Below are 15,987 nucleotides of genomic sequence, written 5' to 3'. Positions count from 1 at the left end.
AGGGGGTGCGACATCTGGCTCCGCCAGTGCACGCGCCGTTACCCCCCTGGGATCTTAATTTAGTGTTGTCGGTTCTTCAGAAACCTCCCTTTGAAGATATTAGGGAGATTCCTCTACCCACGTTGTCCCAGAAGGTGGCCTTCTTGGTGGCTATTACTTCTGCACGCAGGGTGTCAGAACTGGCCGCATTATCTTGTCGTTCACCATATCTGGTGGTTCATAGAGATAAGGTGGTTCTTCGTCCGAATCCATCCTTCCTACCAAAAGTGGTTTCAGAATTTCATCTGAATGAAGAAATTGTATTACCTTCCCTGTGTCCTAAGCCCAGTCATCCTCGGGAATTTGCTTTGCACTCCTTGGATGTGGTCCGGGCGATCAGGGTATACTTGAAAACGACAGACTCGTTTCGCAAGACTGATTCACTTTTTGTGATCCCAGATGGACCCAAAAAAGGGTTGCCTGCATCTGCCGCGACGATTTCCAGATGGATCAGACAGACGGTAGTGCAGGCTTATTCTATTAAGGGTCGGGAGCCCCCGTTCCCTGTTAAGGCGCACTCCACTCGGGCACTTAGTGCGTCATGGGCCTTTCGCCATCAGGCGTCAGTGGTCCAGGTGTGCAAGGCGGCTACCTGGTCGTCGGTGCATACCTTCTCTAAACATTATAAAGTTGATGTAATGGCATCGTCTGATGCCTCATTTGGCCGCAAGGTTTTGCAGGCCGCAATTTGAGGAGACCAGTGGTCTACCTCGAGGGTTTTTTTCCGTTGGAAAATTTTTTTCTTTAGCCTCATTCTTGTTTATAATGAGCCTTTAAAACTTCTAGTTTGGCACCGGTTGGGCCTTCTAGATTGGATTTGATTTTGTCAATCCCACCCCTCATTTGTGGCACTGCTTCTGGATGTCCCAGCTCTTGAGAATCAAGAAGACTACGTCTGTCAATGAGCGATAGAGAAAAATGGATTTTTTGTAAGAACTTACCGTAAAATCCTTTTCTCTTAAGCTCATTGACAGACGTAGTACCCGCCCCTCTATCATTGAGTTGGGTTGGGTTAAATTCTCTGTACTGCTTTAAACAGAACTGATTCCCTGTAGCAGAGAGAGGGAGGATATACCCTCAGGGACTGCCCCTAGGGTGGAGCCAGAACGTTTTGTCATTCTGCCTAGTCCTACTCCTGCGGAGACAACATAACCCAGCTCTTGAGAATCAAGAAGACTACGTCTGTCAATGAGCTTAAGAGAAAAGGATTTTACGGTAAGTTCTTACAAAAAATCCATTTATTCATGTTGAGAAATAATACAAGTGACAAAATATACATTAAAAATGTGTACCGATCAAGTAGGTATGAAAAATGATCACTGTTGACACACAAGAAAAACACATTGCCGTGTATATACACATAAAAATAGTAATAATAATGATGATACCTCCATAGGAAATTTATTGAAAAATGTGAATGTAAAAAATTATTATATACGTAAAAAATTGTTTGTATGTGTATATATATATATATATATATATATATATATATATATATTATAAAAAACATATGTAAAATATACTTGTGTAAAGAGGTGTGTGTGTGTATATATATATATATATATATATATATATATATATATATATATATATATATATATATATATATATATATATATATATTATGAATACATAAGTGTGTGACGGTGAAAATGAAAATTCTTGTGACAACCATGATTAAAGATATGAGTGCCTGTTATTTATTCAGAGTGAATGTGAAAAAATACATGAAAAAATATATACGAATAAATGCAAAAGAAATAACAGTGCACAAAAATCGCTAATCGGTGTTGGATCAAAAAAATGTGGCGACCGATTTTAAATGCCCCGCTATGGTATAATTAAGTTGAAAAAATAAGTACTCTTCTTCCTCAATCCTCCAATGGTAAGACTATTAAGCGGGGTCCTTCTTTTACTGCTCGCAAGTGTTTTTTTTTTTTTTTTTTTTTTCCATGTCTCCGGGGTGCAAGAAAAATGTAAGCCATTCAGAACTTCTGGAGGGGCTAAAAAGCATTGGGGCTAACCCAAGGCCAGTCGGTCAGGTGCTGTTGACAAGTCCTCTTCAGCATGAAGGGGGTGCCCTCACCCGGTTCAGGGGTGGGGGGACACCTGCTCTTCTTCGAGAATCCTGGACTTCCCTTATTCAAGACGAATGGGTTCGCGAACTGATTTGTTCCGGGTACAAGATCGCATTCTGGTCCCAGCCAGGGTACAGGTTTTTTCAGTCAAAGCTTCACCTGTCTCCAGAGCGTTTGAAGGCTCTGCAGGAGGCTGTGCAAGATCTCCTGGCTTAAGGGGTGATTGTGCTGGTTCCTCCGCAGGAACGCTCTCAAGGTTTCTATTCAAACCTCTTCACGGTGCCCAGAAAAGAGGGCAAGGTGCGCCCAATTCTGGACCTCAAAGCTCTGAACCACTTTCTGCAGGTGCAGAAGTTTAGAATTGAATCCATTCGGTCAGTGGTGGCATCATTGAATCAGGGGGATTTTCCGGCCTCCATTGATCTCAGAGATGCGTATGTCCACGTCCTCATTTTCGAGGGACACCAGCGATTCCTCCACTTTGCGGTGGCAGAGGAGCCCTTTCAATTTGTGGTGTTACCCTTTGGTCTCGCCGCGGCTCCCAGAGTATTTACCAAGGTCCTGGCCCCAGTGCTGGCCTTGTTACATCAGCGAGGTATCTCAATTGTGGGATATCTGGACGATCTCCTGTTGCGAGCAGACTCCCACTCAGATCTGCTGGGCAATGTCTCTATCACGATTCAGACCCTTCAGGAATGCAGGTGGACGATGAATTTCAAAAAATCTGCTCTGACGCCTTCAGTACAGGTCACTTATCTGGGGCTGACTCTTGACTCTGCTCTAGCGAGGGTCTTTCCCCCCTGGACAAACTTCAGAAGCTGCAAAAAGCAGGTAGGTTGCTGATAGAGACTGATCAGTCCACCTTGCAGGCTTGCATGCAGGCCCTGGGTCTGATGGTGTCAACCTTCAAAGCAGTCCCGTTTGCTCAGTCTCACTCGAAACCCTTGCAAAAGGAGATTCTGGCGAGATGGAACAGAGATCCTCGGTCGTTGGACCAGAAGATTCACTTGAGCCATCTTTCAAAGGCGACTCTTTCTTGATGGCTCCCAAGTCTCCTGTCCTGCGCCGGGGCAAGTCCTTCCTGCCGGTGTTTTGGACGGTGGTCACCACGGATGCCAGCCTGTCAGGCTGGGTTGGAGTGCTGGGGAAGCTCTGTGCCCAGGGGACTTGGGCGATGGAAAAGTCTTTTTTGCTGATCAATATTCTGGAGTTGAGAGCGATCAAGCTCTGCCTGCTTCACTGGACGAGTCGCCTACGCGGCTCTCCGGGTCGGATTCAGTCAGACAATACCATGGCCATGGCTTACATCAATCATCAAGGGGGCACCAAGAGTGCTTTGGCGGCCAAGGAGGTGGCAGAGATTCTGATTTTGGCGGAAGCCAATGTTCCGGCTCTCTCCGCAGTCCACATTCTGGGTGTGGAGAATTGGCAAGCGGATTACCTGAGCCGTCAGGTGTTGGATCAAGGGGAATGGTCTCTTCATCCGGAGGTATTTTTATCTCCTCTCTGTCCGGGGGAATTGCCCCGGACGTGGATCTGTTTGCGTCCCACCTAAACATGAAAGTTCAGCAGTTTGTGGCCAGGTCTCTGGATCCTCTGACCGATGCCACAGATGCTCTGGTGGCTCCTTGGAGCCTGTAGCGGCTGATTTATGCCTTTCCTTCGCTCGTACTCTTGCCGCGGTTTCTTCGCCGGGTGGCGGTGGAAAGCATTCCGGTCATTCTGGTGGCACCAGACTGGCCTCGTTGGTCTTGGTACGCAGAGCTGGTAAAGATGGTCGTGGATCCTCCATGGCGTTTCCCTCTGTGGGAAGATCTATTATCTCAAGGACCGATCTTCCATCCTGCTTTATGGTCGCTGGCTTTAACGGCCTGGCTGTTGAAAGCAAGGTGTTAAAAGATAGAGGTCTTTTGACTCTGTGATTTCGACTCTTTTGAAGACCAGGAAGTCGACTTCCAGGACGATCTGTCATCGTTCGTGGAAATCGTACATTTCTTGGTGTGAATCACTGCAAATGCACTCTTGCTTGTTTTCTGTAACTAGGGTTTTGGCCTTTTTACAAAAAGCAGTTGAGCAGTGCTTGGCGTTGGGAACTATTAAGGGCCAGGTGTCAGCCTTGGCTATTTACTTCCAATGTCCATTGGCTACTAATAGCTTGATTCGCATTTTCATCCAGGGGGTGCATCATCTGGCTCCTCCGAGGAGATCCCCGTTACTGCCGTAGGATCTCGGTCTGGTTTTGTCTGTTCTTCAAAAGCCTCCCTTTGAGAATACTAGGGAGATTTCTCTGCCTTCTTTGTCACAGAAGATTGCCTTCCTGGTGGCAATCGCTTCTGCTTGCATAGTTTCTGAATTGGCGGCGCTATCCAGTCGTTCACCTTATTTGGTGGTCCACAGGGATAAAGTGGTCCTCCGGCCAAAACGGTCCTTTCTTCCTAAGGTGGTGTCGGATTTTCATATTAATGAAGACCTCGTGTTACCTTCCTTATGTCCCAAGCCTCAACATCCCAAGGAGATTCAGTGACAAAACTATCAGCGCAAAGCCAAGTGACAAATCAATGTGCATATAAATTAATGTGCATCAAATACAATGAATGTTCAAACAAATCAATGTGCATAAAATAAATCCGGCAGCATACACAAATCGTGTCCACACCTCACAATCAAAAACCTAAAAATCAAAACGTGATGCGCCAGATGTGCACAACATAAGTGATTTCATCAAAAACAATATAGTGTCCGCATAAATTGAGTGCTAAAAAGCAATAGATGATGTGTCCAAGAAAAAAGCCTTAATCCTGTGAGAGTAAATAAGGAAGCACCAGGTGTGTCAAATCCCTTCACCAGTAAGATTGGCCTCTCACCTTCACATAAGACCCAAACGGGCCAGCATAAGCATATATGGGGATATAAGACTCCAAAGATGACTCTCCAGCCTTCACCTCCAGAGGTCGCCGGGACATATAATAAAGATATAAAGCAGAAATCTAGTGCTCTCTGTTTGCATATGAATGAGCTTTATTAAGGAAAAGGGGTAACTCACATTTGCTGGGCACTCAGCCGTGCCTGCTTGTATGGCATTCAGTGTGAGAGTTCCACCCGAGCGATGATCGGCGTCAGGCACGCAGGCTCCTCCTCCCTATACGCGTTACGCCGGAGCGTGGGCTCCGTTGGCTTCTTCGGTAGGGGTGGAGTTTGCGTGTCAAGCCTCGCCTTTTAACAACACTTCTATAGGTGGATTGGCCAGCAGTCATGTGTCCCTCCTTCTGTTAGCAATACACAGGACACCGGAACCAACGATACACTACTGTGATCTTCAGTGTCACTGACTAATACATAAAGGAGGCAATCCAAGCATATATTATATGGCTAAAAATATTGCGGAGATCGCGTGACTGAGCCGCCATCCCAGATGTTTTTAATTGAGAGATGCCCGAGGGATGGCGGCTCAGTCACGCGATCTCCGCAATATTTTTAGCCATATAATATATGCTTGGATTGCCTCCTTTATGTATTAGTCAGTGACACTGAAGATCACAGTAGTGTATCGTTGGTTCCGGTGTCCTGTGTATTGCTAACAGAAGGAGGGACACATGACTGCTGGCCAATCCACCTATAGTAGTGTTGTTAAAAGGCGAGGCTTGACACGCAAACTCCACCCCATACCGAAGAAGCCAACGGAGCCCACGCTCCAGCGTAACGCGTATAGGGAGACTGAGCCTGTGTGCCTGACGCCGATCATCGCTCGGGTGGAACTCTCACACTGAATGCCATACAAGCAGGCACGGCTGAGTGCCCAGCAAATGTGAGTTACCCCTTTTCCTTAATAAAGCTCATTCATATGCAAACAGAGAGCACTAGATTTCTGCTTTATATCTTTATTATATGTCCCGGCGACCTCCGGAGATGAAGACTGGAGAGTCCTCTTTGGAGTCTTATATCCCCATATATGCTTATGCTGGCCCGTTTGGGTCTTATGTGAAGGTGAGAGGCCAATCTTACTGGTGAAGGGATTTGACACACCTGGTGCTTCCTTATTTACACTCACGGGATTAAGGCTTTTTTCTTGGACACTTGGACACATCATCTATTGCTTTTTAGCACTCAATTTATGCGGACTCTATATTGCTTTTGATGAAATCACTTACTTATGTTGTGCACATCTGGCACATCACGTTTTGATTTTTATCCCAAGGAGATTGCCTTGCACTCTCTGGATGTGGTTCGGGCGATAAGGGTTTATCTGACGGTTACTGAGTCCTTTGGCTAATCGGACTCTCTTTTTGTCCTTACGGACGTTCCTTGCAAAGGTTTAGCTGCGTCCGCTGCGACCATTTAGAGATGGATCAGGCAGACGGTTGTTCAGGCTTATTCACTCAAGCGTCCGGTTCCTCCTTTCCCTGTGAAGGCTCATTCTACTAGAGCGCTGAGTGCTTCTTGGGCTTTTCGCCATCAGGCCTCGGTGGTACAAGTTTGTAAGGCAGCCATTGTATGTCATCTGCTGGTGTTGGTCCACTGTGTTTTTATCAAGTCCAAAGTCAGCTCAGCCCTCTACCAGGAAATTCTAGAGCACTTCATGCTTCCATCTGCTGACCAGCTTTATGATGCTGATTTTAATTTCCAGCAGGACTTGGCACTTGCCCATACTGCCAAAAGTACCAATAACTGGTTTAATGATCATGGTATCACTGTGCTTGATTGCCCAGCAAACTTGCCTGGCCTAAACCCCATAGAGAATCTGTGGGGTATTGTCTAGAGGAAGATGAGAAACCAGAGCCAACAATGAAAAGCCGCTATCAAAGAAACCTGGGCTTCCATATACCTTAACAGTGCCACAGGCTGATCGCCTCCATGTCACTCCGCATTGATGCAGTAATTCATGCAAAAGGAGTCCTGACCAAGTATTGAGTGCATACTATACTGTACATGGACATATTTTTTTAGTAAGCCAACATTTATTTATTAATATCCTTTTTTTGTTTTGGTCTTATGTAATATTCTAATTTTATGAGATACTGAATTTTGGGTTTTCACTAGCTGTAAACCATAATCGTCAAAATTAAAATAAAAAAAAAAATGCTTAAAATATATTACTGTGTGTAACGCATCTATATAAAATGAGTTTCACTTTTTGAATTTAATTATTGAAATAAATTCACTTTTTTTTTGATATTTTCATTTTATGAGGTGTGTGTGTGTGTGTATAAAGTTAAAAACAAGGCGCTATGAATGGCTGGTGTAACAACTTGATCACCTCAAAAGCAACACACATTATATATATATATATATATATATATATATATATATACACACACATACACACACACACACACACACACACACACATATATATATATATATATATATATATATATATATATATATATATATATATATATATATATATATAATGTGTGTATGTATATATATATATATATATATATATATATATATATATATATATATATATATATATATATATATATATATATATATATATATATATATATATATAAATGTGTGTTGCTTTTGAGGTGATCAAGTTGTTACACCAGCCATTCATAGCGCCTTGTTTTTAACTTGTTTTGAATATAAATTGCAATTCTGCTTTTATACTATTTCTGATATTCATTTTTGTCATATATTTTGGGCCCATAAAATCTCATTACTGGGGGGGGGGGGGGGGGTATGGGGGGTTCTCCTCGTCTCATGTCTATATTTAGGGATGATGGTCCAGCTCATGTCAATCCTACCCTCTTTCTCCATTTGACTTTGAGCCACTCCTATTCCTCTATGAACATAAATTATTGGATGTGTAGGAGTGTTTTTGAGAGTCTTAACCCTCATGGGATATATGCACGTTTATGTATGTATGTATGTACTGTATATTATAGAAAGATATTCTTCTATACTAATTTCCTGTTTTTCTTTTCTTTCCAGTAACAAACCAAACCCAAACCAGATAAACGCAAATAACATTAAGCCAGCGGTAGTAAATGGAACAGTGGTACAAAGCCCAAATGTGGGGGCAGGTCGAGCCTGTGAAAGTTGCTACAGTAAGTATTCATTTTTCAAGTTCTACATCACATGGGCCATGCCTTTCACAGGTGAAAGTCAACATTTAACTGATTTACAGAGCCTTTCAACTGCACTGTTTTAGATATTAAGGCTCCATGTACACGGGACGCTGGAAATGGCCGTTTAGGAGCAGTTGGGCGTTTTTTTTCAGAAGCCCCTGAACCCATCTACATTTTATCTTATCTGTCCATGTACACCAGGTCGTTTACAGTCATTTACAGGCAGTTGCGTTCAGGGACTTTTTTTAGAACGCAATTATTTGCGTTCGAACGTGTGTTTCCCGGCGTTTCACACGCACAAACGCGTCCGATTGCGTCTGAACGCGATGACCCGCGTCTGAACGCGATGACCCGCGTTTAGTGTTCGCGTTTTTCCATTTTAAAGGGGAATCATTTTTTTTACCTCTAGGAACGGTTCTAAACGCACATGCCTGCAGACGCCGCTAAACGCCCGCACAAACGCGACCGAACGGACGTTTCAAACGTCCTAAAAATTCCAGCATTCAAAGGGACTTTTAACAACGTCCCGTGTACATGGAGCCTTAAGGACTAATTTTACATGAGGACTAGTCTCTGCAGTTCTGTCTGTATTGGGTTTTACTGGTGAGGCTCAATTATCCGTTAAGATATGTCCAATCTATCACGGCACCTGTAGGGCTTAAAACTACAGAAAACAGAGGGCGCGTAGGCCCAGCGCCTTTATGTTCGATATGTTTTCATTAAAAAAAGATGTACTTGAAGTACAGAACTTGTGTCATAAATAAACATTATGGTTTGTATAATGAGGCTTAGTAATAGAGGACTCAGAATTGTGTGTGTCAGTACTATTGTCAACCATATTGCTTATCACACTTTGCTTATATTAATTTTAGCCTTCCGTCAGTGATTATTTTATACTACTATTAAGCCAATGAGATAGACCTACACGAAGTTGTCTCCACTGACTCGGTATACTATGTATGAGTATTTGAAATGGACATGTTCTATAGACTCTGAAGAAGAGGGAATCCTTGAAACACGTTAGCCGATGTGTCTGCAAATGTAGTGGATTTTTAAACACGGACATGAGCTGATGATTTTATGTTTAAACTATGACACAAGTACTGGTTTGTGAGTACATTGGTCTTTGTTTTACTTACTAAAAACATGTATCGAGGATAATGCGTTAGGCCTGTGCGCCTTCTGTTTTCTCTTATGTTTCCAGTGATTTTGGACTCCCCCAGTCTTGAGAGGGCAGCAAGGTATGCGTTGTCCACATACATTTACCTGTAAAACAAGAAAGTATTGTCGTTACTTTGGGACCAACTACACAGCGCAGGAGAGTGAACATCGTATGATAGCTACCTGTAGGGCTTGAGCGGATAGTTTGACATTCTGTTTTGCTTTCTATATATAAGTGGTATTAACCCCAAACCAGAAATGTAATGTTACTAGAGATGCCAGTGCCTACACCCTAAGCTCGGCTCAGGTGATGACATTGCTGGATCCCTGGACAGATAAATGTCCTAATATTAAGTCAGCAGTTTCAGTATTTGTAGCTACCGACTTTGTTTTTTGGGGGGAGCCTGGAGCTCCCCTTTAAATTTGGCAGCTGCATTCCTTTTTATTTTATACGCTGTTTTCACTTGGTGAACCTGCCAGCAACAAACCTCCTGTAGTAAGGTGCCTACACTCTGGATGAAGGTGCACAGAGATCCATTTGGACACCTTTGATCTAACCATTGACTTCTCATGAATGGGCTTCTTGATCTTGGGGGGGGGGTGTAGAGTTGTTGTCCCTGCTGTCAGAATACAATGACACAGAGGAGAATTCCAGCATCCACCCTTAATGTTTGGACGGGGGAATAGAGTCAGTATTTTTTTTTTCAATTGAGCCCACTGATGTACAGTATTCAGCTTTAGAGGGACTAACCAATTGAAGCCAGATTCTGGCTCTTACTCTGCTACAACTGGCCATGGTCTATATCAACCACCAAGGGGGCACAAGAAGTGTCCTGGCGGCACAGTAAGTAGCTGGCATTTGAAGGTGGGCTGACTGATTAGTTTCAGCCCTCTCAAACTTCTGCCACGACCCCTGTGCACGATTCAGGCAGAAGGGATTCCAGGTAGTCTAGTGGCTCCAGACTGGCCTCGCCGGTCTTGGTACGGCTGGTCGCCGATGCTCCTTGGGGACTTCTCTTAGGGAGGATCTGCTGTCCCAAGGACCAATCTTCCATCCTGCTTCACAGTCGCTGGCTTTAACGGCCTGGCTGTTGAAAGCCAGGTGCTGAAGGATGGAGGTTTGTTGAATTGGTGATTCCTACGCTGTTACAAGCTGGGAAATCTGCCTGTAAGAAGATCTACCATCGTACGTGGAAGGTGTACATTGCGTGGTGTGACTGTCTTGGGGTTCATCCTCGATCCTTCTCGCAACGGATCTTAACCTTCCTTCAATGGGGGTGGGGTGGGGTAGTTGAACAGAAATTGGCCTCGAGTACGATCGATGGCCAGGTATCTGGTTTTGGCGGTCTTTTTCCAAAAACCCTTGGCCACACACTCCCTGGTGCGTACCTTTTCTTCAGGGTGTCCGACATTAGTTCCTAATTGCGAGCTCCGTTGCCGCCTTGGGCCCTCTACTAGGGCGCTTGGTGTCTCCTGGGCTTTCCATCTTCAAGCGTAATTGACGCAGGTTTGCAAGGCGGCCGCCTGGTTGTCGGTGCACACTTTTTTTTTTTTTTTACAACGTTTTTGTAGTGGTTGTGTTGGCATCTGCGGATGCTTCTTTTGGCCGCAAGTTTTTGCTGGCTGCTGCTTAGAGGACCTGGTCCTCTTTGAGGGTGTATTGTTTTTTCAGGTGCGCTCCAGTTGTTTATGGTTGAGCTCTGTTACCTGGTTGGCTATGGTTAGCCTTGGGAAATTTTTTTCTGCCTTTTTCCCCACTTCTCATGTTTAACACTGCTTTGGGATGTCACTGCTTTGGGATGTCCCAATGGTTAAGAAGAATCGGGAGCTGTGTCCATGCCTGATTATCGGTGCAGTCCCAACAGTGCCCACCAGTGAAGCCAATCAGTGCCCATTAGTGATACCAGTCAGTGCTGCCTTTCAGTGCCTGCCCACCAGTGCCAGCTGTCAGTGCCCGATCAGCAGTGTGGCCTGTCAGTGCCCATTGATGTACTTTTTTTTTTTTTAATGCGGTTTACTTCGGCTTTAACCACTTGACGACTGCCCGCAGTACATTTGCATTATTTCTCTGATGTTAAATACCATTGTAATGGCAACCCGGTATTATTTTGTATTGTGGGCAATTCTGCGTCTAATAAAAGTGGTTACGGCAGCGGATTCGCCACAGGATCACTTTTGGAGGAAGCCGGACAGGTCTCCACAACCCCCCCCCTGCTGATTTCCCTACATCTCCAAGCTTGCCGATCCAATCCGTCAAAATCCTAGGCAGGAAGCCGAGTGAGGGCATGATAGCCCCCACTTCGCTCTATGCCCTCGGAGGACCAGATGGAAGTCGGAGGTCACTTCCACCTCTCAGCCTTAAAGTGATGGGTCCCCCCCCCCCCCCCGAAGGCAAAATTACATTATTATTATTTTTTTTTTTTGCTTTCACAGGTAAATTAGAAATCTGGGGTCTTTTTAAGGACCTGCCATGCTTATTTCTTTTACAAGAAATGTTTACATTACAAGAAATGTTTACAATCTATGTAATAGGAATGAAGTGATCACAAATGAAGAAAAAAAAGGGACAGTGTAAAAGTAAAAAACATTTCTTCCTTTTTATTTTAAAGTGCCCCATCCCTTCATGCTCGTGCACAGAAGCGCACGCATACATATGTCGTGCACGCATATGTAAACGATGTTCAAACCACAGGTGAAGTATTCCTGCGATCATTAGAGCAAGAGCATTAATTCTAGCACTAGACCTCCTCTGTAACTCTAAACAGGTAACTGGTAAAAATGATTAAAGTGTCGCCTTTAGAGTCTTTTTAGTACCGGGGTTTGTCGCCTTTCCACAAGCGTGCGCAATTTTAAAGCATGATGTGTTCGATATCTATTTACTTGGCGTAACATCATCTTTAACATTACACAAAAAAATTAGGCTAACTTCACTGTTTTTTTTTTTTCTTAATTCATTAATGTGGATTTTCTCAAAAAAAAATTGCGAGACCGCTGAGCAAATACAGTAAAAAAAACTGTAAAAAAATATTGCAACAATCGCCATTTTATTCTCTAGGATCTCTGCTAAAAAAAAATGTTTGGGGTTCTAATTATTATTCTAGCAAAAAATACTAATTAAAACTTGTAAACAAAAAGTTCCAGAAAAGGCTTGGTCTTAACCTCCCTAGCGGTATTCACGAGTGTGGCGAGTTAATATAAAGTACTAAAAGCTTTAGTACTTTAGCCACACTCCGTATTACCCCAAAATCAAACTCTCCTTCACCTAGTTAAAAATTGTGATTTTTTTTTTTTTTTTTTTTTTTTTTTTTAATCTTTATTAACTTTTTTGTTTTTGTTTTTTTTTTTTTTTTTTTTTTTTTTCCTTTCTATATTTTTTACTAATTATAGTAGTCTTCATTGCTCAGTCTGAGTGCAAATTGTATGTATTTAAAAAGTTGTATTTTTCTACACAGCAACGCAGTCCTACCAGTGGTATTCTTGGGGACCTCCAAATATGCAGTGCCGATTATGTGCATCATGTTGGGCATACTGGAAAAAGTATGGTGGTTTGAAGATGCCAACCAGACTGGACGGTGAAAGGCCGGGTCCAAATCGTAATAATATGGTATGTTACTGTACATTATTAAGTAGGTATAAAAACAAAATACCAATTTTTTTTAAGAACCATGTAAATCCAAAAATCTGCTTATTTTTGTCTCACAAATGTGATGGAACAGGAGGCTGAAAACGTATCTTTTTGTTGTTTCCATATGCTTGTCCAAACCTTTACAAATGTCTTTATTGAGCGGATAAATGTTTATTATTTATTACAGGTATTTATATACAGTGCCTTGAAAAAGTATTCCTCCCCCTTGAAATTTTGCAATTTTTGTCATGTAACAACCAAAAACATAATCTATTTTATTGGGAATTTGTCATAGACCAACACAAAGTGGCATATATTTGTGAAGTGGAAGGAAAATGATAAATGTTTTTCAACATTTTTTACAAATAAATGTGAAAGGTGGGCATGCATTTGTATTCAGCTCCCCTAACTAAAATCAAGTGGAAACAATTGCGTGTAATTTATTCTTCACATAAATACAGCTGTTCTGTGAAGCCCTCAGAGGTTTGTAGAAAACATTAGTGAACAAACAGCATCATAAAGGCCAATGAACACAATAGACAGGTCAGGAATAAAGTTGTGGAGAAGTTTTTAAAGCAGGGTTGGGTTATAAAAAAAATATCCCAAGCTTTGAACATCTCATGGAGCACTGTTCCATCATCCGAAAATGGAAAGAGTATGGCACAACTGCAAACCTACCAAGACATGGCCGCCCACCTATACTGAAGGGCCGGGCAAGGAGAGCATTAAAGAAACAGCCAAGGGGCCCGTGGTAACTTTGGAGGCGCTGCAGATCCACAGCTCAGGTGGGAGAATCTGTCCACAGGATAACTCTAAGGCTGGCCATACACTATACAATTTTCTTGTTCAACTTTCCTTTAGATTTACCAAAACCATGTAATATAGGGTCAAACCTAAACACTTTCAATTTGTATGCAGTCAGGCAGGCCCTTGCACTACATAGTTTAAGGTAAATCTAAAGGAAATTGAATAAGAAAATTGTATAGTGTATGGCCAGCCTTAGTCGTACACTCCACAAATCTGGCCTTTATGGAAGAGTGGCAAGAAGAAAGCCATTGTTGAAAGAAAGCAGAAAGAAGTCCCGTTTGAGAGAAGCCATGTGGGGGAGACCGCAAACATGTGGAAGAAGGTGGTCTTGTCAGATGAGACCAAAATTGAATTTCTCTTTCGTTCAACAAAGCAGCGCTCCAAAAAACATAACTAGTGGGTTATATTGCCTCCTCCAGGAGTAGGACTAGCCAGAACAAAAAAAACACCTGGCTATGCCCATGGGCCATCCCCAGCTGGTATATAACCCCCCCTCTCTGCTCTAGGTAATCAGTTTTTTTTTTTTTGAAAATTTTTATTTTCAAAATTTTTTTTGCAACTCAGAACAACCATAGAAAACAAAGAAATACAATCCCTCCCCCACCCCCCTGGTAGCACAGTGGTTCATAATATGAGGCATAGGTATGGGCACCAAAGCAAAATCAGAAGTTCAAGAGTTCCTCCCCTCCCCCCCAGGGGAACCCCCCAAGAGGCAGGAAAATCGAGTGTACAGCAGGACCTCCAATCAAAAAAAAAAAAAAAAAAAAAAAACGAGACATGGATGGAATCCCCCACTGTAAATTCCAGGGCACTCAGCCGCACATTAAGTGAGAGACTCCGAAGCGTCTAGCCAACACTGCCAAATCTTCTCAAATTTGTGGGGGCATCCTCTACTCAAGTAGGTAGCCTTATATTATTGAAGTGCTTTATTAACCAGTTCTTTCCAGAAGGACAGGGAAGGAGCAGCGTTCTTTTTCCAATGTAGAAGAAAAGCTTTACGCGCATAGAATAGAGCAACCGAGAGCAAAGCCTTCTAATGTCGGCGAGACGCAATGCACTCCACCAGTCCCAGTAAGCACACCGAAACGGAAAAGGGGACCGCAAGCACCAGCAGGCTACTAAGGAGTCCAACAACTCCCCTCCAGAAGTCCTGTATCGATGGGCAGAGTCAAAACACGTGGTCCAATTCAGCCGGGGACGCCGTGCATCTCCAACATTCCACAGAGCCCGATCCGTAAATTCTGAACAGCCTAGCCGGGGTATAATGGGCCCTGTGTACAATTTTACACTGAATGTATCGTTCCCTAGCCGAGATCAGCATACTAAAGGGCAGTTCCCAGATGTCATCCCAGTCCTCCCCCTGTAAGTCGGGGACAACCGCGGTCCATCGTTCCCTGCACCGCACCAGCGCCGACGGCCTCCGTCCAATAAGTTCTTTATATACCGCCGATAAGGGTTTCTTCAGTGTGTCATCGAGGAGTAGATTTTTCCTTAGTCTAGCTGGTCCCTGGTTGGCGGCCATGTTTGTGTAACCAAATGATGTCACTTGGGGCCATTTTTCTTTAGTATAGCAGGTCTCTGCTGGACTGCCATGTCTGTATAGCAGAATGATGTCACAGGGTCCTTTTTCCTTTAGTCTAGCTGGTCTCCGGTTGGAGGCCATGTTTGTGTAGCGGATATCACAAGGTTGCTGGAGGACTAAGGTCTCGTGGAGATGCCGAAGCTCCTCCTCTTCCTCCTTAGTTTCCTCTTCCTGTGCCCGGGACATGTGAACAGGGATAGCATCCAAGATAATGGTGACAGGTCCCTCAGAACCCCAGCTTCCCATGGTTGCACTGACAGCAGTCCTCAGTGTCCCAGTTGGAAGTGGCGTGTAGGCAAAGGCCCAGGAGGAAACGTCCCCTGCATTCCCCTGCACAGTCAATCTCATCTGATTCTGAGCCTGATGCCGCCATTGAATGCGGCCCGTCCAGGGGGGCTTAATATCCCCCAGATCCATCTGATGGTCGCAGCAGCAAATGAAAAGCTGCTGGTAGACGCACTATTACTGCAGTGCATGAGACTTTAAAAGTGGAGCATGAGGCTGATGTAGCCACAGACATGGCTGTGTCATTTGGTACGCACTCCAAGTCACCTCGCACTCCAAAGGTGATTTCTTATGTCCCTTATTTTGATAGGTTTTCCTGTAAGGAATGGGAAC

General features: G+C 43.7%; 1 protein-coding gene across 6 annotated transcripts in view; it reads left to right on the top strand.

Moving 5' to 3' along the window:
- Positions 1–15,987, top strand: part of MTA1 (metastasis associated 1) — a 427,965-nt gene that overhangs the window by 212,237 nt on the left and 199,741 nt on the right. For all 6 annotated transcript variants that reach the window (XM_082242913.1, XM_082242912.1, XM_082242916.1 and 3 more), the window contains exons 12-13: positions 8,058–8,173; positions 12,808–12,959. In XM_082242913.1, coding sequence (XP_082099039.1) covers positions 8,058–8,173; positions 12,808–12,959 — 268 coding nt within the window. The remainder of the gene's footprint in view (positions 1–8,057; positions 8,174–12,807; positions 12,960–15,987) is intronic.

This window comes from Pelophylax lessonae, assembly GCF_965119305.1.
Source record: "Pelophylax lessonae genome assembly, chromosome: 13".
Taxonomy (NCBI): domain Eukaryota; kingdom Metazoa; phylum Chordata; class Amphibia; order Anura; family Ranidae; genus Pelophylax; species Pelophylax lessonae.
This window is presented reverse-complemented; position numbering and strand designations above follow the sequence as displayed.